This window comes from Salmo trutta, chromosome 1 (assembly GCF_901001165.1).
Source record: "Salmo trutta chromosome 1, fSalTru1.1, whole genome shotgun sequence".
Taxonomy (NCBI): domain Eukaryota; kingdom Metazoa; phylum Chordata; class Actinopteri; order Salmoniformes; family Salmonidae; genus Salmo; species Salmo trutta.
The window spans coordinates 66294598-66322399 of record NC_042957.1 but is presented as its reverse complement, the minus strand read 5'-3'; the positions used below and the strand labels follow the sequence as shown (position 1 = coordinate 66322399).

The 27802-nt window shown below is 46.8% G+C and overlaps 1 protein-coding gene across 1 annotated transcript; it reads left to right on the top strand.

Moving 5' to 3' along the window:
• On the top strand, positions 1-27802 carry LOC115205624 (voltage-dependent calcium channel gamma-1 subunit-like). The gene is made up of 4 exons (XM_029771799.1): positions 1-409; positions 16558-16632; positions 23766-23903; positions 24116-27802. Exons 1-4 carry the CDS (start codon positions 169-171, stop codon positions 24355-24357), a joined length of 696 nt encoding a protein of 231 aa, XP_029627659.1. The 5' UTR covers positions 1-168; the 3' UTR covers positions 24358-27802.

Below are 27802 nucleotides of genomic sequence, written 5' to 3'. Positions count from 1 at the left end.
TGTGGATGGAGAGAGCTGGAGAGAGAGAGAGGAGACGTTTCGTGCTTTATTGAGGCTGTTGGAGAAGACTAATTCTTAATACTGCTTTCTAGGAGCTAGACAATCTCACAGGGACCTTTACTATAATACACAACAACACACACACACTTCATACACTCTCTCAGCACCATGTTGGAGGAGAAGAAGACCAAGGTGAAGATCACGTTCTTCGTCATCCTGGTGGGCATCTCCTGCATGCTGGCTGCCATGGTGACGGACCACTGGACTGTACTGAGCCCGCCGTTCGACAAGTTCAATGCCACCTGTGAGACGGTCCACTTTGGCCTCTGGAAGCTCTGCATGAAGACCGTCTTCATGGTGGAGGAGGACCCAGAGGGCCAGGGCTGTGGCCCCATCAGTCTGCCCGGAGGTAAGGGCTGCTTCTACCCTCTGTCTCTGTTAGGGTCAGGGAGTCTACCTAGAGCTAGGAGGCCTTTACTGTATATCCTCCAGGTGGTACGCAGGTCGACGTTTATTGGGATGAATCTTGTCCTGCAGGCAGAGCTGAGCTGAGCGATGTCCACTTGTTTGGCCAGCTGCAATGTCAAAATTGGCTATATATCGTAAACATTTATGAAAACTATAATTAGCTTTTTTTTCACAGGTTGGGGTTAGGCATAAGGTTAGCAGTGTGATTTAGGTTAGAGTTCAGGTTAGGGTTCGGTTTAAAAACAAATGTATGACTTTGTGGCTGTGCCAGGTAGTGACCACCCTGCAGAGCTGCAAGGGTCATCCCAATAAATGCCAACCTGCAGGTGGTGCAGTGTGATTGTTTCTAACCCTCTGTGTCAGTTAGTGTAAGGCTGTGTCCCAAATGAAACCCTATTCCCTACACAGTCTACTACTTCTGACCAGACACTACACAGGGAATAGGGTGCCATTTGGGACACAGGTAGAGTTGAATAACTAGCAGAGCAGTAAATGGCTCTTTGCCCTCCTGTCTCTGTGTTAGTGTCTGCTTGCCAGGAAGGTGGTTTTTTTCTAACCCTGTTTCTTCTGAGGCTAAAAAAACACGGTTAAACCCTTTCTCTGTCTAGTACTGTCTCCCCAGAGGCACGGGGCTCTTGACCATATCTGTCTCTATTAGTGAGCTACAGTAAGGGTCAGGGGTTACATGAGCTGCAGATATTAATCTCCTGGCTTTCATTCATTGTATCATGTTGTTGCTGGTGGGGGTCCTTACCAATATGCGGCCTTCCAATTAGAATTTGGCTAACTTGTCAGGGATTCAGGGACTCTCCCCCTGCTTTTCTGTCTGAGCGTACAGTAGACCTGCCCCTCTCCACTTCCAGATTCATCTCTTCAGATGTCAGAGGGTAGAGGGTAGAGGAGAGAGAGCTGAGAGTGAGTGGTGTGAGTGTACTGCACTCTCATATGCACACACACACACACACACACACACACACACACACACACACACACACACACACACACACACACACACACACACACACACACACACACACACACACACACACAGCCCCCCAGAGTTACTGTGTCTGCGGGTGGGGCAGCTCTAACTGTGTGTGTGCATGTGTGTGTGTGTGTGTGTGAGAGAGAGACAGAGAGAGAGAGAGAGAGAGAGAGAGAGAGAGAGAGAGAGAGAGAGAGAGAGAGAAAGAGAGAAAGAGAGAGAGAGAGAGAGAGACAGAGAAAGAGAGAGAGAGAGAGAGAGAGAGAGAGAGAGAGAGAGAGAGAGAGAGAGAGAGAGGCAGGTTTAACTATGTGTGTTTCACTTGCTTTGGCAATGTAAACATATGTTTCCCATGCCAATAAAGCCCTTAATTGAAATTGAATTGAGAGAGAGAGAGAGAGAGAGAGAGAGAGAGAGAGAGAGAGAGAAAGAGAGAGGGTTTTCTTTGACATGAAAAGGGAACATAAAATTTGACAGTTATAGAACCCATTGCCCTTCAGGGTTGTGAGGTCTGGGGTCTGCTCACCAACCAAGAATTCACAAAATGGGACACCAATTTGAGACTCCGCATGCAGAATTCTGCAAATATATCCTCTGTGTACAACGTAAAATACCAAATAATGTATGCAGAGCAGAATTAGGCCGATACGCGCTAATTATCAAAATCCAGAAAAGAGACGTTAAATTCTACAACCAGTTAAATGGAAGCGATTCCCAAACCTTCCATAACAAAGCCATTACCTACAGAGAAATGAACCTGGAGAAGAGTCCCCTAAGCAAGCTGGTTCTGAAGCTCTGTTCACAAACACAAACAGACCCCACAGAGCCCCAGGACAGCAACACAATTAGACCCAACCAAGTCATGAGAAAACAAAAAGATAATGAATGATGAAGGCAGTCCTGGCTCTCAAGAGAAGACAGGCTATGTGCACACTGCCTACAAAATGAGGTGGAAACTGAGCTGCACTTTCTATCTTCCTGCCAAATGTATGACCATTTTAGAGACACATATTTCCCTCTGATCACACAGACCAACAAAGAATATGAAAACAAATCCAATTTTTATAAACTCCCATATCTATTGGGTGAAATACCACAGTGTGCCATCACAGCAGTAAGCTTTGTGACCTGTTTCCACAAGAAAAGGGCAACCAGTGAAGAACAAACACCATTGTAAATACATCCTATATTTATGTTTATTTATAACTATTTGCACATCATTACAACACTGTATATAGACATAATATGACATTTGAAATGTCTTTATTCTTTTGGAACTTTTGTGAGAGTAATGTTTACTGTTATTTTTATTGTTTATTTCACCTTTGTTTATTATCTATTTCACTTGCTTTGGCCATGTTAACATATGTTTCCCATGCCAATAAAGCCATTTAAATTGAAATTGAGAGAGTGAGAGAGAGACAGGTTTAACTGTGAGGGAGATACAGAGAGAGAGAGAGACAGAGATTGAAAGAGACAGAGAGAGAGAGTGAGAGAGACAGAGAGAGTGAGAGAGACAGAGAGAGAGAGACAGAGAGAGAGAGAGAGAGAGAGCGAGAGAGAGGCTGGTTTGTGTGTGTGAGTGTGGACAAGACAGAGCTGCTCTTCCTCCCGGGGAAGGCCTACTCGCTCCATAACCTCTCCATCATGGTTGACAACTCCAGTGTCCCCCTCACAGAGTGCAAAGAACCTTTGCATGACCCTGGACAGCATCCTGTCATTCTCTGCAAACATCAAAGCACTGACTTGGTATTGCAGGTTCATGCTCAACAACATCCATAGAGTATGACCCTACCTCACACAGGAAGTGGCGCAGGTCCTAATCCAGGCACTTGTCATCTCCCGTCTGGACTACTGCAACTCGCTGTTGGCTGGGCTCCCTGCTTGTGCCATCAAACCCCTGCAATTTATCCAGAACACCGCAACCCCCCTTGTGTTCAAACTTCCCAAGTTCTCCCATGTCACCTCACTCCACAGCCCATCCTACTGGTTTCCAGTCGAAGCTCGCATCCATTACAGACCATGGTACTTACTGGAGCAGAAAGAGAAACTGTCTCTCCCTACCTTATGGCTATGCTCAAACTGTACACCCCAACCCGAGTACCCCGTTCTGCCACCTCTGATCTCTTGGCCCTCCCACCCCAACAGGAGGTCAGCACCCGCTCAGCCCAGTCAAAGCTCTTCTCCTTCCTGGCACCCAAATGGTGGAACCACCTTCCCCCTGAAGTCCCTGCCAGTCTTCCAAAAACGTCTGAAACCCTATCTCTTCAAAGAGTATGTTGAAAATTCCAACATCACCCCCGTTTAGGAAATTGCCTTCCGTAAACTAACATTCAGACTCGCTAGTCCAACTGAGGTGTGTGAATTGACTCGCTAGTCCAACTGAGGTGTGTGAATTGACTCGCTAGTCCAACTGAGGTGTGTGAATTTACTCACTAGTCCAACCGAGGTGTGTGAATTGACTAGCTAGTCCAACTGAGGTGTGTGAATTGACTCGCTAGTCCAACCGAGGTGTGTGAATTGACTCGCTAGTCCAACTGATGTGTGTGAATTGACTCGCTAGTCCAACTGATGTGTGTGAATTGACTCGCTAGTCCAACCGAGGTGTGTGAATTGACTCGCTAGTCCAAACGAGGTGTGTGAATTGACTAGCTAGTCCAACCGAGGTGTGTGAATTGACTCGCTAGTCCAACCGAGGTGTGTGAATTGACTCGCTAAACTGGATGTGCTAGATGTACTACATTCAGTCATTCACACTTGGAAGACAGGCAGTGGGAACTGTCTAAATACAGCTGTGGAAGCCATGGGGATGTGGAAGACAGGCAGTGGGAACTGTCTAAATACAGCTGTGGAAGCCATGCGGATGTGGAAGACAGGCAGGGGGAACTGTCTAAATACAGCTGTGGAAGCCATGGGGATTTGGAAGACAGGCAGTGGGAACTGTCTAAATACAGCTGTGGAATCCATGGGGATGTGGAAGACAGGTAGTGGGAACTGTCTAAATACAGCTGTGGAAGCCATGGGGATGTGGAAGACAGGTAGTGGGAACTGTCTAAATACAGGTGTGGAAGCCATGGGGATGTGGAAGACAGGCAGTGGGAACTGTCTAAATACAGCTGTGGAATCCATGGGGATGTAGAAGACAGGCAGTGGGAACTGTCTAAATACAGCTGTGGAAGCCACAGGGATGTGGAAGACAGGTAGTGGGAACTGTCTAAATACAGGTGTGGAAGCCATGGGGATGTGGAAGACAGGTAGTGGGAACTGTCTAAATACAGGTGTGGAAGCCATGGGGATGTGGAAGACAGGCAGGGGGAACTGTCTAAATACAGCTGTGGAAGCCATGGGGATTTGGAAGACAGGCAGTGGGAACTGTCTAAATACAGCTGTGGAAGCCATGGGGATGTGGAAGACAGGCAGTGGGAACTGTCTAAATACAGCTGTGGAAGCCATGGGGATTTGGAAGACAGGCAGGGGGAACTGTCTAAATACAGCTGTGGGAGCCATGGGGATTTGGAAGACAGGCAGGGGGAACTGTCTAAATACAGCTGTGGGAGCCATGGGGATTTGGAAGACAGGCAGGGGGAACTGTCTAAATACAGCTGTGGAAGCCATGGGGATGTGGAAGACAGGCAGTGGGAACTGTCTAAATACAGCTGTGGCAGCCATGGGGATGTGGAAGACAGGCAGGGGGAACTGTCTAATTACAGCTGTGGAATCCATGGGGATTTGGAAGACAGGCAGGGGGAACTGTCTAAATACAGCTGTGGAAGCCATGGGGATGTGGAAGACAGGCAGGGGGAACTGTCTAAATACAGCTGTGGAAGCCATGGGGATGTGGAAGACAGGCAGGGGGAACTGTCTAAATACAGCTGTGGAAGCCATGGAGATATGCAACTATGTAAATAATTCAAGGTTACAGATATGGACATGAGAATACATTTATTTGTAAGTGCAAGTATAAAGATAGCATTGGCTTTGAATAATTACAACATTGTCAGTGTTGGAAGTGACTATTCAGCTATGTTCAGGCCAGTATTCACTCAATACTGCCTGTGAATGGGTGTTCGATTAGATGCCACATGGTCTTGTTCAAGGAGGAAATTCACTGGGACAATTGCTGCCATTCAATGCATTGCTGCATACCTTTCAACCACAATCTGTGGTATTGTGGATCCAGTTGTGTTTGGTGGTTATAGACTTCACTACAGACAGATGTAGGATCATAATCTGACCTATATTGTCACAGCAAAAATAATCCTGCAGCAACAGGATTTGAACATTTAGTCCATAACGTTTTGATCAGTGGTTAGGCTATTAGATTTGTATAATAGTCACATGTACAGGGTTACAGATGTAATTACAGGGTACAGTGAAATTCAGGTAGCTTACTAGTGATCAAATCAAATCAAATCAAATCAAATGTATTTATATAGCCCTTCGTATATCAGCTGAAATCTCAAAGGGCTGTACAGAAACCCAGCCTAAAACCCCAAACAGCAAGCAAAGCATGTGAAAGAGGCACGGTGGCTAGGAAAAACTCCCTAGGAAAAACTCCCTAGAAAGGCCAAAAACCTAGGAAGAAACCTAGAGAGGAACCAGGCTATGAGGGGTGGCTAGTCTTCTTCTGGCTGTGCCGGGTGGATATTATAACAGAACATGGTCAAGATGTTAAAATGTTCATAAATGACCAGCATGGTCAAATAATAATAATCATTGTAGTTGTCGAGGGTGCAACAAGCACGTCCGGTGAACAGGTCAGGGTTCCGTAGCCGCAGGCAGAACAGTTGAAACTGGAGCAGCAGCATGGCCAGGTGGACTGGGGACAGCAAGGAGTCATCATGCCAGGTAGTCCCGAGGCATGGTCCTAGGGCTCAGGTCCTCCGAGAGAAAGAAAGAAAGAGAGAAAGAGAGAATTAGAGAGAGCATATTTAAATTCACACAGGACACCGGATAAGACAAGAGAATACTCCAGATGAAACAGACTGACCCTAGCCCCCCGGCACATAAACTACTGCAGCATAAATACTGGAGGCTGAGACAGGAGGGATCAGAAGACACTGTGGCCCCATCTGATGATACCCCCGGACAGGGCCAAACAGGAAGGATATAACCCCACCCACTTTGCCAAAGCACAGCCCCCGCAACACTAGAGGGATGTCTACAACCACCAACTTACCGTCCGAAGACAAGGCCGAGTATAGCCCACAAAAATCTCCGCCATGGCATAACCCAAGGGGGGGGCGCCAACCCAGACAGGAAGACCACGTCAGTGACTCAACCCACTCAAGTGACGCACCCCTCCCATGGACGGCATGGAAGAACACCAGTAAGTCAGTGACTCAGCCCCTGTAATAGGGTTAGAGGCAGAGAATCCCAGTGGAAAGAGGGGAACCGGCAAGGCAGAGACAGCAAGGGCGGTTCGTTGCTCCAGCCTTTCCGTTCACCTTCACAGTCCTGGGCCAGACTACACTTAATCATAGGACCTACTGAAGAGATAAGTCTTCAGTAAAGACTTAAAGGTTGAGACTGAGTCTGCGTCTCTCACATGGGTAGGCAGACTATTCCATAAAAATGGAGCTCTATAGGAGAAAGCCCTACCTCCAGCCGTTTGCTTAGAAATTCTAGGGACAATTAGGAGGCCTGCGTCTTGTGACCGTAGCGTACGTATAGGTATGTACGGCAGGACCAAATCGGAAAGATAGGTAGGAGCAAGCCCATGTAATGCTTTGTAGGTTAGCAGTAAAACCTTGAAATCAGCCCTTGCCTTAACAGTGGTGGCTATTCAGCAGCCTGATGGTCTGGGGTTGGAAGCTATTGGCCAGTCTGTTGCGTGTAGCTGGTGTACCAGGCTGTGAGGCAGCCCGACAGTATGCTCTCGATGGTGCTCCTGTAGAACACAGCGAGGGCCCTTGGAGACAGGGACATTTCTTCATCCTCCTGTTAGATTAGGGGCTGTTAGTGACCCAGAGGAAAGTGAGGCATAATGGGATTTATCCAGGTTTCCAGCCACACAGTCACCTGATGTTATGTGTTAGCTGCTCATTAAGACACACTGTTGGGGCTGGGGGTTGGACAGGGGGTGGATGTGAGGCAGAATACATCAACACAGCGCAGCGCCAGCAAAGAATAGTCTGTGATTGAATTGTGTGAAAAACACAACAGGATTATACCCACCTAAATGTCTACCCATGGTGGGAGTCAGGGTGACTCACCTTAATAACATGCTTTGCATTCCGAAACGATTGGAGCTGATCAACGTGTGGCATGCGCTCCCGTTCATTTCTGTTCACTCCTGTTCGCCGTACACTTTTGTCATTTACCGCCGTAATTACAAGGCTTTGTCCCCCGCAACAAGATGCCTTGATGACTTCTTAAACTGACCTTCCCTATAAATGATGCATGACTTCTTGACTGGTTTTAAATTGAACAAACACTTTAATGAACACCACCATCACTTCAGCCAGGAAATAACATTAGGGGCATATTATTGGAGTGATGTATGGTTTCGTGTGTGTGTGTCTTTGTCTGTGTCTCTCTCTCTCTCTCTCTCTGTGTGTGTGTGTGTGTGTGTGTGTCTGTTTCTCTGTGTGGTGTGTGTGTGTGTGTTGGGAGGAATGTAAGTGCCTCACAGACAGATAGACAGTAGAGAGTAGACAGTTGAATTACCTGTTCATTTGGAAGGAAGGGACCAGATGGTTATTGGCTTAACTCTCAGGAGGGTAGTATTTTTGGAGTCCCTGATCAAGGCAATTAGTTCAGGATGAGACACAGCTGGATAAATGGAGATGGATGTAAACTGTAGTTCCTCAACCCCGGTGTTCTGGAAGTGTAGTGTTTCTCAACCCCGGTGTTCTGGAAGTGTAGTGTTTCTCAACCCCGGTGTTCTGGAAGTGTAGTGTTTCTCAACCCCGGTGTTCTGGAAGTGTAGTGTTTCTCAACCCCGGTGTTCTGGAAGTGTAGTGTTTCTCAACCCCGGTGTTCTGGAACTGTAGTGTTTCTCAACCCCGGTGTTCTGGAAGTGTAGTGTTTCTCAACCCCGGTGTTCTGGAAGTGTAGTGTTTCTCAACCCCGGTGTTCTGGAAGTGTAGTGTTTCTCAACCCCGGTGTTCTGGAACTGTAGTGTTTCTCAACCCCGGTGTTCTGGAAGTGTAGTGTTTCTCAACCCCGGTGTTCTGGAAGTGTAGTGTTTCTCAACCCTGGTGTTCTGGAACTGTAGTGTTTCTCAACCCCGGTGTTCTGGAACTGTAGTGTTTCTCAACCCCGGTGTTCTGGAACTGTAGTGTTTCTCAACCTCAGTGTTCTGGAACTGTAGTGTTTCTCAACCTCAGTGTTCTGGAACTGCAGTGTTTCTCAACCCCGGTGTTCTGGAACTGTAGTGTTTCTCAACCCCGGTGTTCTGGAACTGTAGTGTTTCTCAACCCCGGTGTTCTGGAACTGTAGTGTAAATTCAGATGAACTAAATAAGCTGTCAAAAAGCCATGTTGTGGCAACTGATGTAGGCAGGGTGTCATGCACCCATTATTTTACATGACAACCTGAAATGGCTTGGTAGTTAGTTATGAGTTTGGGAGATTGGGAACCTATCTAGCTGGCTAGCTAAAGCCATTTTAATTCAATTGTTAGTTATTACAGAGAAACAATTTATTTGATTTTTTATTTATTCATCAAGAAGGAGTCAATAGGCTACAAAGCTTGATCAAATTTATTTAAAAACATACCTCCTGCGAATCCTGTGAATCCTGCCCATCCCCGGCAGATCAAATCAAATTGTATTGGTCTCATACAAGTGATTAGCAGATGTTATTGCAGGTGTAGCAAAATGCTTGTGCTTCTAGCTCCGACAGTGCAGTAATATCTACCAAGTAATATCTAACAAATTACACAACATATACCCAATACACACAAATCTAAGTAGGAATGAATTAAGACAAAATACATATGGACGAGCGATGTCAGGGTGGAAATCAAACGCTATGTGTGTCACTCAACACTCTCTCTCCTCCTCCACTGACGATACTGTCTGCACCACAAGAGTATCCTAACGTCCTGCACCGCTAGAGTATCTAACGTCCTGCACCACTAGAGTACCTAACATCCTGCACCACTAGAGTGTCTAACGTCCTGCACCACTAGAGTATCTAACATCCTGCACCACTAGAGTATCAAACATCCTACACCACTAGAATATCTAACGTCCTGCACCACTAGAGTATCTAACATCCTGCACCACTAGAGTATCTAACGTCCTGCACCACTAGAGTATCTAACGTCCTGCACCACTAGAGTATTTAACGTCCTGCACCACTAGAGTATCTAACATCCTGCATCACTAGAGTATCTAATGTCCTGCACCACTAGAGTATCTAACATCCTGCACCACTAGAGTATCTAATATCCTGCCCCACTAGAGTATCTAAAGTCCTGCACCACTAGAGTATCTAACGTCCTGCACCACTAGAGTATCTAACATCCTGCCTAGCATATCTTTGCTCTTTGGTCACTTTGGAAGAAACCACTTACTAGGGAGAAAAGGGGAGGGGGATACTCTTTTTAGAAATAATTATGATAAAAAGTGGGCTTGAAAATTAAGTTTAGAAAATTAATCTGAAAAATGGGGGTCATTGAGCACGTTATGGGCATGACCGCTCCATCCCAGACTCCTCTAACTGCCCTCCCTCCCTCCATCCCTCCCCATCCCTTTCTCCCTATCTGTCCCCTCCCTCTATCCCTCCCCATAACTTTCTCCCTGCCTGTCCCCTCCCTCTCTCCATCCCTCCCCCCGTACCTCCCTCCCTCCCTCCCTCCCTCCCTACCTGTCCCCTCCCTACCTCCATCCTCCCTCCCTGTACTTTTCTCCCTACCTGTCCCCTCCCTCCCTCCATCCCTCCCTCCCGTACCTTTCTCCCTCCCTCCCTCCCTGTACCTTTCTCCATACCTGTCCCCTCCCGTACCTTTCTCCCTCCCTCCCTCCCATACCTTTCTCCCTCCCTCCCTCCCTCCCTCCCTCCCTCCCTCCCTCCCTCCCTCCCTCCCGTACCTTTCTCCCTACCTTTGCCCTCCCTCCCTCCAACCCTCCCTCCCTCCCCGTACCTTTCTCCCTACCTGTCCCCTCCCTCCCTACATCCCTCCCTCCCTGTACCTTTCTCCCTACCTGTCTCCTCCCTCCCGCCATCCCTCCCTCCCCATACCTTTCTCCCTACCTGTCTCCTCTCTCCCTCCATCCCTCCCTCCCCGTACCTATCTCCCTACCTGTCCCCTCCTTCCCTCCATCCCTCCCTCCCTCCATTCATCCCTCCCCGTGCCTTTCTCCCTACCAGTCCCCTCCCTCCCTCCATCCCTCTCTCCCCATACCTTTCTCCCTACCAGTCCCCTCCATCCCTCCATCCCTCCATCCCTCTCTCCCCATACCTTTCTCCCTACCTGTCCCCTGCCTCTCTCCATCCCTCCATCCCTCCCTCCCATACCTTTCTCCCTACCTGTCCCCTCCATCCCTCCATCCCTCCCTCCTTGTGCCTTTCTCCCTACCTGTTCCCTCCCTCCCTCCATCCCTCCCTCCCCATACCTTTTTCCCTACCAGTCCCCTCCCTCCCTCATCCTCAGCCTCGCAGAAGGTGAGCCTTCCCCCAGATAGTCAAGCAAGACAGACCCTCCCTACCTCCAGGTCCGCTTCCCCATCCACCTCCACCTTCACCCCATGTGCCATGAGACAGGTGCCCCAATTTCACACCAGTTTCTCAGCCTGCTCAGTTGAGAGATAGGTAGGGCTAAAGTGGTGAGTTTCTTTAAATGCCCAGATGTAGCCTTGAGCAAACATGTTGGCACTTAAACACCTAATCCATTTTTCCGCTTTGTGTTTGCTTGTCCTGGTTGTTGGCACGGAGCCCAGACTAGCTGACAGCAGGGGGTTGTGTGTGACTAACTGTAGCATTCAGAAAACAACCTGGCAGGTGTGTGGATTCAATGATGGTGACGGTGATTTTGGTGGTGGTGGTAATGGTGACGGTGTGGGTGATGGTGATGGTGACGGTGGTGGTGATGGTAATGGTGACCGTGGTGGTGATGGAGGTGATAAAGTAAGATGGTAACAGGACAACTCTAGTAATGGGACTTGTTTTTATTTTGAACTAAACCACAGATTGTAACTTTGTTCTCTCAGGAGGGTTATGCCATTAAAATTACACACACACGCGCATGCACATGCACAGACACACACACCCCTGAGTACCATCCTAGGCCATTGTGACCCAGTTATGAATGCTTGGTGCAGGTTAGCCTTTTTAAAAGCCCCCCGATTCACATTGACCCAGAATCTGACAGTCATTCTGCACCTGGACTTAAAAAGAACCGTTTTCTCCTCACCACTCCCTCTCATACAGCCATTGTTCTCCTGTTGACAATGCCATCTCCCCTTAAGCACTGCTACCAGAAGGAAGCCATTTCCAGGGGTTAAATTGAGGGCAGAAAGGTAGTGGACTTCTTCCACTTTGATTGGAAAGAGTAGAAAACACAAGTAAACCTGTTAAAAGTCAATTCATTTTGAAGACCATTACCTCATGTGTAGGACACCACATCCATTGTGGCAGAGGGAAAGGAAGAGGATGTAGTATGAGGGAAGAGAGTTAAGGACAAGTGAAGAGGAGGAAGGAAGAAGATGGATGAGGAGGAGAGGAAAGAAAGAAGAAGGACGGATGAGGAACGGAGGGAGGAAGAGGGAGATGGGAGTAATGATATGAAGAGGAATATCGGGAGGATAGAGGAGGGGGAGGAGAATTATATTTTTTAAATCTTTATTTAACTAGGCAAGTCAGTTAAGAACTAATTCTTATTTACAATGACGGCCTACCCCGGCCAAACCTGGACAACGCAGGGCCAATTGTGTGCCGCCCTATGGGACTCCCAATCACGGCCGGTTGTGATACAGCCTGGAGAAGGGAGTAGAGGAAACAGAGGAAGATGAATAGGGAGGATAGAGAAAGAAGAGGATGAGGAGGTCTAATGGAGGAATGAAAACCGAAACTGACAGGCGATACCACCTCCTAATTGCCTACTTCACTAGAATTAAGTTTCAATGATACGGCCCCAAATATTATCCCCAGAATCTCACATATCAGCACCATGTGAGTCTTCACAGCCTGTGTACAGTATATGTTGAGTGCTGTTGTAATGGCAAAGAGTAGCTCTCTCAGTGGTTGGCAACACAAAGCAAGGGTGCCTTTAGAGCAGGGGTATTCAACTCTTACCTTACAAGGGCCGGAGCCTGCTGGTTTTCTGTTCTACCTGATAATTAATTGCACACACCTGGTTTACCAGGTCTAAATCAGTCCCTGATTGGAGGGCAACAATAAAAAACACAGCGGAACTGGCTTCCAGGTCCAGAGTAGAGTTTGAGGGCTCTATAGCCTGATGAAACTGCCTTTCTTTACCTTCCCTACTTTAAACAGTCCTAGTTCCAGTCCCAGGAGAGGTATAAAGTTAGCCTGATCCCATACCTGTTTGTGCTCCTGTACCACAGTGGCCACAATAGTTGGCTAGACAGCACCAACAGGTCTGAGACCAGGCTAACATTCAGCTGTTTGTACAGTGTGATATCTAGCTGGATTAAAGAGACAACATTCAGCTGCTTGTACAATATGATATCTAGCTGGATTAAAGAGACAACATTCAGCTGCGTATACAATATGATATCTAGCTGGGTTAAAGAGACAACATTCAGCTGTTTGTACAATATGATATCTAGCTGGGTTAAAGAGACAACATTCAGCTGTTTGTACAGTATGATATCTAGCTGGGTTAAATAGACAACATTCAGCTGTTTGTACAGTATGATATCTAGCTGGATTAAAGAGAACATTCAGCTGTTTGTACAGTATGATATCTAGCTGGATTAAAGAGAACATTCAGCTGTTTGTACAATATGATATCTAGCTGGATTAAAGAGACAACATTCAGCTGTTTGAACAGTATGATATCTAGCTGGATTAAAGAGACAACATTCAGCTGTTTGTACAATATGATATCTAGCTGGATTAAAGAGACAACATTCAGCTGCGTATACAATATGATATCTAGCTGGATTAAAGAGAACATTCAGCTGTTTGAACAGTATGATATCTAGCTGGATTAAAGAGACAACATTCAGCTGTTTGTACAATATGATATCTAGCTGGGTTAAAGAGACAACATTCAGCTGCTTGTACAATATGATATCTAGCTGGATTAAAGAGACAACATTCAGCTGCTTGTACAGTATGATATCTAGCTGGGTTAAAGAGACAACATTCAGCTGCTTGTACAATATGATATCTAGCTGGATTAAAGAGACAACATTCAGCTGTTTGTACAGTATGATATCTAGCTGGATTAAAGAGACAACATTCAGCTGTTTGTACAGTATGATATCTAGCTGGATTAAAGAGACAACATTCAGCTGTTTGTACAGTATGATATCTAGCTGGATTAAAGAGACAACATTCAGCTGTTTGTACAGTATGATATCTAGCTGGATTAAAGAGACAACATTCAGCTGTTTGTACAATATGATATCTAGCTGGATTAAAGAGACAACATTCAGCTGTTTGTACAATATGATATCTAGCTGGATTAAAGACACAACATTCAGCTGTTTGTACAGTATGATATATAGCTGGATTAAAGAGACAACATTCAGCTGTTTGTACAGTATGATATCTAGCTGGATTAAAGAGACAACATTCAGCTGTTTGTACAGTATGATATCTAGCTGGGTTAAAGAGACAACATTCAGCTGTTTGTACAGTATGATATCTAGCTGGGTTAAAGAGACACCCTTCAGCTGTTTGTACAGTATGATATCTAGCTGGATTAAAGAGACAACATTCAGCTGTTTGTACAGTATGATATCTAGCTGGATTAAAGAGACAACATTCAGCTGTTTGTACAGTATGATATCTAGCTGGGTTAAAGATACAACATTCAGCTGTTTGTACAATATGATATCTAGCTGGATTAAAGAGACAACATTCAGCTGTTTGAACAGTATGATATCTAGCTGGATTAAAGAGACAACATTCAGCTGCTTGTACAGTATGATATCTAGCTGGATTAAAGAGACAACATTCAGCTGCGTATACAATATGATATCTAGCTGGATTAAAGAGACAACATTCAGCTGCTTGTACAATATGATATCTAGCTGGATTAAAGAGACAACATTCAGCTGCTTGTACAGTATGATATCTAGCTGGATTAAAGAGACAACATTCAGCTGCTTGTACAATATGATATCTAGCTGGCTTAAAGAGACAACATTCAGCTAATTGTACAATATGATATCTAGCTGGATTAAAGAGACAACATTCAGCTGCTTGTACAATATGATATCTAGCTGGCTTAAAGAGACAACATTCAGCTAATTGTACAATATGATATCTAGCTGGATTAAAGAGACAACATTCAGCTGCTTGTACAATATGATATCTAGCTGGGTTAACGAGACAACATTCAGCTGTTTGTACAGTATGATATCTAGCTGGATTAAAGAGACAACATTCAGCTGCTTGTACAATATGATATCTAGCTGGATTAAAGAGACAACATTCAGCTGTTTGTACAGTATGATATCTAGCTGGATTAAAGAGACAACATTCAGCTGTTTGTACAGTATGATATCTAGCTGGGTTAACGAGACAACATTCAGCTGTTTGTACAGTATGATATCTAGCTGGATTAAAGAGACAACATTCAGCTGCTTGTACAATATGATATCTAGCTGGATTAAAGAGACAACATTCAGCTGTTTGTACAGTATGATATCTAGCTGGATTAAAGAGACAACATTCAGCTGCTTGTACAATATGATATCTAGCTGGATTAAAGAGACAACATTCAGCTGCTTGTACAGTATGATATCTAGCTGGATTAAAGAGACAACATTCAGCTGTTTGTACAGTATGATATCTAGCTGGATTAAAGAGACAACATTAAGCTGCTTGTACAGTATGATATCTAGCTGGGTTAAAGAGACAACATTCAGCTGCTTGTACAATATGATATCTAGCTGGATTAAAGAGACAACATTCAGCTGCTTGTACAATATGATATCTAGCTGGGTTAAAGAGACAACATTCAGCTGTTTGTACAGTATGATATCTAGCTGGATTAAAGAGACAACATTCAGCTGCTTGTACAATATGATATCTAGCTGGATTAAAGAGACAACATTCAGCTGTTTGAACAGTATGATATCTAGCTGGATTAAAGAGACAACATTCAGCTGCTTGTACAATATGATATCTAGCTGGATTAAAGAGACAACATTCAGCTGTTTGTACAGTATGATATCTAGCTGGATTAAAGAGACAACATTCAGCTGTTTGTAATGGTTCAATGGTTCAGCCAAGATACAGCAAGATAAAGCAGAACCACAGTATATCCTCAGTATAAGTGTCAGACCAAGTATCTCTTACCACAAGTCTTCTCTTCAGGCCTGCATTGACACAGGCACATATACAGTACAATCACCTCTCTGATGGAAATAGGCTAGCCAAATGGAGCTGATATTCATGCTTGAAAGCTTCAGCATGCTCTAACCTCCACATCCTCTCCACTGCCCCCCTCCCCTTCCTGTCCCATTCCATGGGCCTTTACTTGAAAAAACACCAGCAAAAAAAACTGAGCAGCCTGTTGCTAGGCTACCTCTTTAGTGATTTTCCATCCTGGGGAACAAACATGGGAGGAGAGGATAGGGGGAAAGGGAGGGAGCAAGAGAGGGAGATAGGGAGAGGGGAAGAGGAGGGAAGAAGAGTAGAGGGGATAGAGGGAGAGGAAGAGGGGTCTCCTTGGTCTATACATGCATACCGCTCCATCACTCTGTCCAGGGAAATATACCTTACCTCTCCATCACTCTAAAACACAAAAAATAACAAAATGATTTACAACATTTACAGAGCTCTCTGCCTAGAAGACCTCACAGTGCGACTGCAACCACGGAAGTGGTCTTTGAGAAAATAAAATGGCTGCCAGGCTCATTGGTAGTGCTGGAGCATTGGGAGGCAGATACAACCCAGTGCCTCCATGCACCTGCACCCACTTCAATAAATGTTTTCATCTCTTTCCCTCCGCAGCCAAGAACTGCTCCTACTTCAAACACTTCACTAAGGAAGAAGAGGCCAAAGGGTTCGAAGCCAAAACTCAGAAAGGTGAGTTCTCTCTCTCTCCTTCGTTACAGGCTTCCGGTGAATGAGCCACAGTGCAACACAAGGTTTTGTAAAAAAAATATATATATATATACATTCGGTCAGTTTCACCACTGTGAAATTCTCTGTGGCGATTTTAAGCAATTTACAACTTGAGTTTTGAGTTGTAAATTGAGTAATACATGAGTACAATTCCCTCAAATATGGTGCATTTCCTTAAATATCAGAACTGTATATCCTTGTTTTCATGCAATGAGGGGCCTATGCTGTAGAGGGGGAGGCATGGTGAATAGGAATGAGATGTATACTATGTGTCTGTGGTACTGCTCATTGGGCTCTCAGCATGACAATAAAACACATTCAGTCAAAACACAGACATGAATGGTACCCTCTGTGATTGGCCAACACTTTCTCTCTCCCTTTCCCTTTCCCTTTCCCTCTCTCTCTCTCACACACACACACACACACACACACACACACACACACACACACACACACACACACACACACACACACACACACACACACACACACACACACACACTCCAGACGTGCCTGCTATTAGTTATTATCCCCGCTTCAGGGAAAAAACGAGTTCTTTCCGCATCTCACATTGCTCTTCTCAAAACAGATGCTATTCTAGGAGACTACTGCAGACCCCTTACAAATATACATTGTGTGCAGAGTATGCTATAAGCATGGTAACACTCATTAAGACAGACAGGTAGAAAGCCATCAGCAGGATTTACTGGTTAAAGGTGAAGTAACCTTTGAGTTTAATGGAGTTGACTGGTGACGTTTGTACAGGAGCTAGAATCCAGTAATAATAAAACATGTTTTAACTATGTGTGTCCTTATTGTAATGAACACGAGGGGAGACAGAGAGCAGTTTCAAGCGCAGGGAGCAGCAGGCGTTTATTGTAAAGGACCACAGGAGGAGGCAGGTAGCTGGGTCCAGGGGCAGGCAGAAGGTCATACACAGGAGGAGGCAGGTAGCTGGGTCCAGGGGCAGGCAGAAGGTCATACACAGGAGGAGCCAGGTAGCTGGGTCCAGGGGCAGGCAGAAGGTCATACACAGGAGGAGGCAGGTAGCTGGGTCCAGGGGCAGGCAGAAGGTCATACACAGGAGGAGGCAGGTAGCTGGGTCCAGGGGCAGGCAGAAGGTCATACACAGGAGGAGGCAGGTAGCTGGGTCCAGGGGCAGGCAGAAGGTCATACACAGGAGGAGGCAGGTAGCTGGGTCCAGGGGCAGGCAGAAGGTCATACACAGGAGGAGGCAGGTAGCTGGGTCCAGGGGCAGGCAGAAGGTCATACACAGGAGGAGGCAGGTAGCTGGGTCCAGGGGCAGGCAGAAGGTCATACACAGGAGGAGGCAGGTAGCTGGGTCCAGGGGCAGGAGGTCATATACAGGGGGTCCAAAAAGGCAACAGTACAGGCAGGGAAAAGGCTAATAACGTTGTCCGGGAGATTAGGCAATATGTTGATAGCAGGAAATCCGATAGGCTAAAGTACAGGTAGGGAATAGGCAAAAGGCGTCGTTTGTGAGGCAGGCAAAAACTATCATACACAGGAGGAGTAAATTATTGGAAAACCAGAGCTCCAAATAGAAGTGTGTCACAAAACAAACAATACCTCACAATGATGGGGTGCAAAGAACTGAACTAAATAGTGTGTGATAATGACATACAGGTGTGTGAACAGGTGATCAGAATTCAGGCGATTGGGATCTGGAGAGTGAGCTGCGTTCAGGGGATCTACGTGTTTGAGAGTGTGAGCTGGAAAGTGGGCTGGAAAGTGAGCTGCGTTCAGGGGATCTACGTGTTTGAGAGTGTGAATTGGAAGCAGATGTTACAACGGAGGAAAGGTTGCTTCCGTACCCTCTCATCCCTGCTTGCGTGAATTTAGTTGAAAACGTCACTTTGCCATGTGGACCTATTGGCTGTGCCTATGTCCCAAATGCCTCTACGGACTCTGGTCAAAAGTAGTGCACTACTGTATATAAGGAATAGGGTGCCATTTGGGACGCATCCATAATAATCCCTAGCAGGTTGGTATCACAGGCAGATGCAGCCCACCCTAACGTCTGAGGTCACACGCATGTAGACACAGATTGCATGTCTCCCTCTGTGTCTCTCCACAGCCAAGCCATGACAAAAGTAGCTACTTGAGTAGAACGATCACGCTTACTTCACGCTCCATGCTCTCCTGCTGCTCAGTCAGGGCGTTACGACGGGAAAGTGAGCCCTGGCTTATCGTAGTCTGTACAATGGGCCTGGAGGATTGGAGGGGGGGTTAGAGAGGAGAGTCGGATGAGTCACCTGGAGACAAGACTTCATTACTCCTCTGCTAGAAGCAGTGCTAATAGACAGTTTTAGTGTATTGTAGCATGGTTAAACCAGACTGAATGCTGAGATCAGTGAAACAATGTGTCACGACTTCCGGCGAAGTCGTTCCCTCTCCTTGTTCGTTCGGCGGTCGATGTCACCGGCCTTCTAGCCATCGCCGATCCACTTTTAATTTTCCATTTGTTTTGTCTTTGTCTTACACACCTGGTTTCAATTCCCCAATTACTTGTTCATTATTTAACCCTCTGTTCCCCCATGTTTGTTTGTGAGTGATTGTTTTTATGTAATACGGTCCGTTTATGTGGGCTCGCTTATTTTGTATTGTCTTTGACATTTTTTTGTAAAATACGTTTATTTACTCATATCTGCTGTCCTGCGCCTGACTCCTCTACACAAGCTACACACAGACCACATTACAGAATCACTCACCCAAAGAATGGAGTCAGCAGGAGCAGACGCCCTCCCTGTGGAGATAGAGGAGCGTGTCCAGCAGCACGCGACCATATTGAAACATTTGGACAACCTGCTGACTGCCCGCGGACGTCCGGATCGGGGCCTGTCAGTTCCACCCCCCAGCACCTCCGCTCCGACGCCCATGGAGCTGGGAAGTGCTGCACTTAGGGCGACTGGAGGAGGGGCCATTCCCTGCACCATCTGTGGCCGCAGAGGGCACACTGCTGGTTGGTGCTGGGGGGGTTCCTCAGGGAGTCGAGGCAGCAGGCAGGGCACTGTCATGTTACCCCAGGTGAGTCGGCACCAGGCTCACCCAGAGCCCCCTGTTGCTCACCTGTATGTGTTTATTTCATTTCCTGAGTTTTCCCCGCATTCCCAGCATAAGGCGCTCGTAGATTCAGGCGCAGCTGGGAATTTTATTGACCGGTCATTTGCCCATAGTTTAGGGATCCCCCTTGTTCCTGTGGATATGCCCTTCCCTGTGCATGCCCTAGATAGTTGACCATTAGGGTCAGGGCTGATTAGGGAGGCCACCGCTCCACTAGACATGGTTACGCAGGAGGGTCATAAGGAGGGAATCAGTCTCTTCATTATTGATTCTCCTGCATTTCCCGTGGTGCTGGGCCTACCCTGGTTGGCCTATTAAGACCCCACTATTTCGTGGCAACAAAGGCTCTCAAGTGGTGGTCACAAGAGTGCTCAGGGAGGTGTGTGGGGGTTTCCATCGGTGCGACTACGGTGGAAAGTCCAGACCAGTTCTCCACCGTGCGCATCCCCTCAGAATATGCCGATTTGGCTCTCGCCTTCTGTAAGAAGAGGGCGACTAAATTACCACCTCATCGACGGGGGGATTGTGCGATAAATCTCCTGGTAGACGCAGCACTTCCCAGGAGTCAGGTGTATCCTCTGTCACAGGAGGAGACAGTGGCTATGGAAACATATGTCTCCGAATCCCTGGGGCAGGGATACATTCGGCCCTCCACTTCACCTGCCTCCTCGAGTTTCTTTTTTGTGAAGAAGAAGGATGAGGGTCTGCGCCTGTGTATTGACTATCAAGGTATCAGTCAGATCACTGTGAGGAACAGTTACCCGCTGCCTCTCATCGCCAGTGCGATTGAGTCAATGCACGGGGCGCACTTCTTCACAAAATTGGATCTCAGGAGCGCTTACGACCTGGTGCGTATCCGGGAGGGGGACGAGTGGAAGACGGCATTTGGTACCACCTCAGGGCACTATGAGTACCTTGTCATGCCGTACGGGTTGATGAATGCTCCATCAGTCTTCCAGGCCTTTGTTGACAAGATTTTCAGGAACGTGCACGGGCAGGGTGTAGTGGTGTATATCGACGACATTCTGATATACTCCGCTACACGCGCTGAACATGTGTCCTTGGTGCGCAAGGTGCTTGGTCGACTGTTGGAGCATGACCTGTACGTCAAGGCTGAGAAATGTCTGTTCTTCCAACAGTCCGTCTCCTTCCTAGGGTACCACATTTCCACTTCAGGGGTGGAGATGGAGAGTGACCGCATTTCAGCCGTGCGTAATTGGCTGACTCCCACCACGGTAAAGGAAGTGCAGCGGTTTCTAGGGTTTGCCAACTACTACCGGAGGTTTATCCGGGGTTTTGGTCAGGTAGCAGCTCCCATTACCTCACTGCTGAAGGGGGGACCGGTGCGGCTGCAGTGGTCGGCTGAGGTGGACATGGCTTTTGGTCAGCTGAAGGCTCTGTTTTACCTCGGCTCCCGTGCTGGCTCATCCGGATACCTCTTTGGCGTTCATAGTGGAGGTGGACGCATCCGAGGCTGGGATAGGAGCCGTGCTCTCTCAGCGCTCGGGCACGCCACCAAAGCTCTGCCCCTGTGCTTTCTTTTCGAAGAAGCTCAGCCCGGCGGAGTGAAACTATGATGTGGGGGACCGGGAGCTGTTGGCTGTTGTCAAGGCTCTGAAGGCGTGGAGACATTGGCTTGAGGGGGCTAAACACCCTTTTCTCATCTGGACTGACCAGTTCTTTACCCGTTTTGTTTCACTCTGTCCTACAGACCAGGTTCCCAGAATGCTAATGCAGACGCACTGTCCCGGATGTATGACACAGAGGAGCGGTCCATACTTCCGGCCTCTTGCCTGGTGGCACCGGTGGTGTGGGAGCTGGACGCGGACATAGAGCGGGCGTTATGCACAGAGCCCACTCCCCCCCAGTGTCCAGCTGGGCGCCTGTACGTTCCGTCTGCTGTCTGCGACCGTTTGATCTATTGGGCCCACACGTCACCCTCCTCTGGTCACCCTGGCATCGGTCAGACGGTGCGTTGCCTTAGTGGGAAGTTCTGATGGTCCACCTTGGCCAAGGACGTGAGGGTTTATGTTTCCTCCTGCTCGGTGTGCGCCCAGTGGAAGGCTCCCAGGCACCTGCCCAGAGGGAAGTTACAACCCCTACCCGTTCCACAACGGCGTGGTCACACCTGTCGGTGGACTTCCTGACAGATCTTCCTTCCTCACAGGGCAACACCATGATCCTGGTTGTTGTGGATCAGTTTTCTAAGTCCTGCCGTCTCCTCACTTTGCCCGGTCTCCCTACGGCCCTACAGACTGCGGAGGCCCTGTTCACTCACGTCTTCCGGCACTACAGGGTGCCTGAGGATATAGTCTCTGATCGGCGTCCCCAGTTCACGTCCAGAGTCTGGAGAGCGTTCATAGAACGTCTGGGGGTCTCGGTCAGCCTCACCTTGGGTTTTCACCCCGAGAGTAACGGGCAGGCGAAGAGAGTAAACCAGGATGTGGGTAGGTTTCTGCGGTCATATTGCCAGGACCAGCCGGTTCTGGCACCGTGGCATCAGAGCCTGATTGAAGCTCCTGCGGTGGACGAATGGTTTAAGCGCTCAGAGGAGACGGCGAGCGCCGACCACCACCGTAGTGAGGCCCCGGTGTCTGCACCGGGGGACCGGGTCTGGCTCTCGACCTGAAACCTGCCCCTCCGCCTGCCATGCCGGAAGCTGGCTTCGCGGTTTATGGGGCCATTCAAAGTCCTGAGGAGACTGAACGAGGTATGCTATAGGTTACAGCTTCCCCCAGATTACCGTATTAATCCCTCGTTCCATGTGTCTCTCCTCAGGCCGGTGGTGGCTGGTCCACTCCAGGAGTCTGAGGTGCGGGAGGTTCCTCCGCCCCCTCTGGACATAGAGGGGGCACCGGCGTATGCTGTTCGAGCCATCCTGGACTCGAGGCGTCGGGCGTGGGGCCTTCAGTACCTCATGGAGTGGGAGGGGTACGGTCCGGAGGAGAGATGCTGGGTGCCGGTGGAGGACGTCTTGGACCCTTCGTTACTGCGGGAGTTCCACCGTCTCCATTCGGATTGCCCTGCGCCTCGTCCTCCGGGTCGTCCCCGAGGTCGGTGTCGGCGCGCTGCTGGAGCCGCACGTCAAGGGGGGGTACTGTCACGACTTCCGCCGAAGTCGGTCCCTCTCCTTGTTCAGGCGGCGTTCGGCGTTCTGCGGTCGACGTCGACGTCACCAGCCTTCTAGCCATCGCCGATCCACTTTTCATTTTCCATTTGTTTTGTCTTTGTCTTACACACCTGGTTTCAATTCCCCAATTACTTGTTCATTATTTAACCCTCTGTTCCCCCATGTTTGTTTGTGAGTGATTGTTTTTGTGTAATACGGTTTGTTTATGTGGGCTCGCTTATTTTGTATTGTCTTTGACATTTATTTACTCATATCTGCTGTCCTGCACCTGACTCCTCTACACCAGCTACACACAGACCACATTACACAGTGGGGATCGCACCATTCAGTCTGCTGGTTCAACCAGGCTAACTATATAGTCAGTGATGCTTAACGAAGACACTGTTCAAGAGGGCAATCTTCTGTATTCTCTTCATGCTGATTAAGGTTAATTGGAGGGGGATGGGTTAGTGGGAGTTCCAATGCCTTAGAATGGGAGATGAGTTACAGTAAGAACTGAATGATTTTCTGTTGGAAATCAAGATGGTAAGATAAACAGATTGAGGGCCCCTGATCCTCCGAAATGCTTGACTTGAGGATCCTTCTTTCTAGCATTACAATACAAAACATTACAATACAAAACCTCAAAGTTGACTTATTAGCACTGTCATAAGCAATGTTAAACTGGCCATGCCATGTTCATTTTTTCAGTAAGACACACCGTTGCAAAACGTTTTGCAACAGAAAAATGGGAATATGTGTTCTTATTGGACAAGTTGAGGTAGTATCTCCCCATTCCAGAACATTATCTCTCCACTGAAAATAATCCAGGTTAACTCTCCCTCTCTCTCTCTCTCTTTCTTTCTCTCCCTCTCACTCGCTCTCTCACTCTCACTCTCAGAGTACAACCTCTCAGCAGCGGCCATCGCTGTGTTCAGCCTGGCCTTCATGATCCTGGGGTTGCTGTGTGTCGTGTGCTCCTTCGGGAAGGGGAGGGACTACCTGCTGAGGCCTGCTGGGATGTTCTTTGCCTTCGCAGGTCAGACACATCTACTTTGACTGAGATATTCACATCATACATCAGGCATGACTACAAAGAACATTGTACATTTTTCTGCCTGTCTATCCAGGTTCATCAGTTATTTGTTCATTTGTTTGTTAGTTCGTTAATTAGTTTGTTCTTTCCGTGTCTCCATCCATTTTTCCGTCTGCCCATCCATCCATCGTCACCTGTACCCCTTCTCCCTCTAGGTCTCTGCATCATCATCTCTGTTGAGGTGATGCGGAACTCCACCAAGCGGATGATTGACAGCGAGGAGACCGTCTGGGAACAGTACTACTACTCCTGGTCCTTTGAATGTGCCTGCACCTCCTTCGTCCTCCTGGTCTTCAGTGGTCTCAGCCTGTTGATCATCTCCATGCCTCAGATGCCACGCAACCCCTGGGAGACCTGTATGGACGCAGAGCCAGACTCCATGGAGCCCTTAGACTAGTAGTAGTAGATCAGATTAGACCTGACCAGATCAACCCCTGGGAGACCTGTATGGACACAGAGCCAGACTCCATGGAGCCCTTAGACTAGTAGTAGACTCCACTAGAACAGACCAGATCAGAAAAGATTGAAACAGAAGTCCAGGGGAATCTTCAACAAAGGCTGCCAAAACCATACATGTTTTTATAGAATCCAACTGAAGATAAACTAAATTGAGGCTGGTGGTGGGGGCAACAGAGTTAAGGATACAGAGGAATAAGAGTGGGGCACCCCGCCTAAGTAATGGTGGAAGGGGAAACACTGCACTACACTGCTTGGTTTTAAGTGTACAGATAAAGATGTAAGGCAAGATCTCTGAGCAGTCCTCGAGGGCCACAGATTTTCCTTTCTTTGGTCCTTAACTGATACATTTCTGTCATTGATTGCAGAGAGTGTCCGCTCTCCTGGTCCATATCATGCGTTACTAAGCAACAGACTCTGTGGCACTTGAGGACTGCCCTGATATATGGTGCGTTAGTAAATTCACCATGGCAACTTACTTCAATTTCAGACCACTGGTTGGAGAGTGCCAGAGCGCAGAATAATTTATGAATTTACGAACTGCCTAAACTCGGTTGTTATGACAGATGAAAGTAAATATCGGCTAAAAAGCAGAACTTAATTGTTGCCAGTAACACAGTTAGTCACTAACCCTCTTGATAACATGAAAACACTCTAGCGCTTCTATCAGCTCTGCAAGGGTGAGTAACATGTTCAGAGTGAGGTGTTCTCTCATTTGTGTCTGGAAGTAGCTAGCAAGCAAGCTAAGCAAGTTTAGCCAGTTGGCTTGGGTGCTTGACTGCCGATGTGAAGTCAGAATGCCCAGATCAACCCTACACCTCGGCCAGAGTGTCCAGTGTGTGCTCTGAACGCTCCGAGAGCGAAACACTCTGAATTTATGAACGGACAATCTGACAACGTTCTGAATTTACGAACACTCAAAGCACACTCCGAGTGCACTCTGACACTCTAAAGTGAATTTACGAACGCACCTATAATGTACAGTATTAAAATGTAACTTTTGCTATAAAGTGACCACAGAGACAGAAAGATCTAAAGAACATGGCAACATAGTGAGCTGCTACTCTGTGTAATTTCATATAGTTTGATCTGTCTTGTACACTTCTAATATACATTTCCGCTCTAGCGTTCTACATTTTTGTAATGAAATAAGTTAATGCTTTAATGAACGTTGCATTGTAAATATTCAACCCTCCAGGCAGCTACAAACAATGTTTATTTATTGAACATGTATCAATGGATTAAACCATATTGACACTCCAGTGCAATGCCTGTACAAGGATCTACTGTATTAGTTAGGGAGCTATACTGCTGCTTGTTGTTTACAGAGGAAACGTAGAATGTACAGCGTATATACAGTACTTGTATGTTTTAAACATGGGCCTATAAAGATAGATATTATGTTGTTTTTTGTTCAATAGTAGCTTCATCAAACAATCCATTGCAATCTAGCTTGAACGCAAAACATTCAAGCCCACCACAGTTTTTATTGGACAGATACATTGTCTCCACTGAATGGCAATATCTCCCATTGTGTACCTCTCCTCATATTGTTCTCTCTCTCTCTCTCTCTCTCTCTCTCTCTCTCTCTCTCTCTCTCATTATCTCTCTCCCCCCCTCTCTTCCATCTGTTTCACTTAAAGTTCCAAATCAAAAGATGAAGTGTGAGAATGTTTCAAGGCGGTTGTGATAAATTCCTTTCTTTCTATTGACACAGGACAGTTGTTGCATAATGAATTATCGTCAAAGTATTATAGCCAGCTGGACAAGCTAAATTGTAGTGATTTTCAGTCAACAAGTGACAGGCATGTTCTGTTTTTGGGGAACACTTTTGTATAGGCACTGATTTCAATAGCTACAAAGCAGTAATGTTCTGTGCTGACAGATTCAAGTACATCTAAACACAAACATCCTTTGTTCTCACCCATATAAGCACCTAACCCATTGTTTTGTAGCAGGTTCTCTGACAGGTACAGTATAATATATATTTTCTACAAGGCCTAACCATTGCTGTTTTGCTGTAAGCATATAGTCATAGAGTTATTAAAGAGGCAATCTGGAGTTGAAACAACAACAAAGGATCACCCTGCCACTGATTTGGTAAACAGCTGAGGGATGGGACTCGAGATACAATATGTAACTACTCTCAATGTATAGACAGAGCTATGGATGCAAGGACTCGCCATCCTTTAGATCAATGATAGTTTTAACCATGTTTTGAGGATATACAGTGTTTGTTTTACAATTACATTGTGGAGTAAAAAAAAGCTTATATTTTGGGTTCTGATGTGGTATGACAGTTGAACCAAGCTAATGAGGCATTTCAATGGGAATTTAAAACATTATAACGGATGTCTCTATCGCAGACTGCCCCTTTAAACAGAGATACAGTTTACATATATAGACCTTTATTCCCTTCCTTCAGCCAGAAACCTCACAGCTTCATCTCTAACCCACCATGACACACTTTCACTTCTATTTCATTCAGAAAGCTGTTCTAGATTGAGAGACAAACCTTTTCTAAACGCTCCATAAGCATTGTATCTTGGAGGTCATGGCTTCTGTGAGAAGAAGCTGTAATGGATGCAGAACACTGATCTGCATCCCAAATGGCACCCTATTCCCTATACAGTGCACTACTTTTGACCAGAGCCCAATTGGTGCCATTTGGGAAACAGCACACTGAGCTCACAAATCATTTCTAGCTCTGCTCCCCTCAGAGCCAATGTTCATCGGCAGACAGACAGCTAACTTAAATTAGTAGGCTGTGTCTCTGTATGTCTGCAGTGGACCCAGGCAGCAGAACACGCCTCTCTACTTTTAACCCTCTAGCTGCTGTAGCACATCCATTCTGTTACCTGGGCTACGTCCTAAATGGCACCCTATTCCCTTTATAGTGCATTCAATTTTACCAGGGTCCATGGTCAAAAGTAGTCCACTATATAGGGAATAGGGTGCCATTTGGTACGTAGCCTCTGTCGCAGTGAACCCAAGCATCAGCACGCATGTCTCTGTACCTTTAGAACTAAAAGGGTTCTTCGTTTGTCCCCATAGATAACACTTTTTGGTTCAAGGTAGAACCCTTTGGGGTGAACGAGGCTTTACTAAGAACCTGTTAGTGGTGAAAATGTTCCACATAGAACCTTAGTGGAAAGATATTAGTGGAAGGGTTCCACTTGGAACCCAAAATAGTTATTTTCAAAGTGATGAACCTTTTCTGGTTCTAGGTAGCACCTTATTTTCTAAAAGTGTACCCTCTCAGCCTCCAGCACATCATCCCTGTCATACACACAAGTGTTTGGTTTTTCTAAAAGAATGATAAAACCAAGCTTCAGTTCTTCAGGTGTTAATGATCAAACTCTCCCACCTGATTACAACTTAATAAA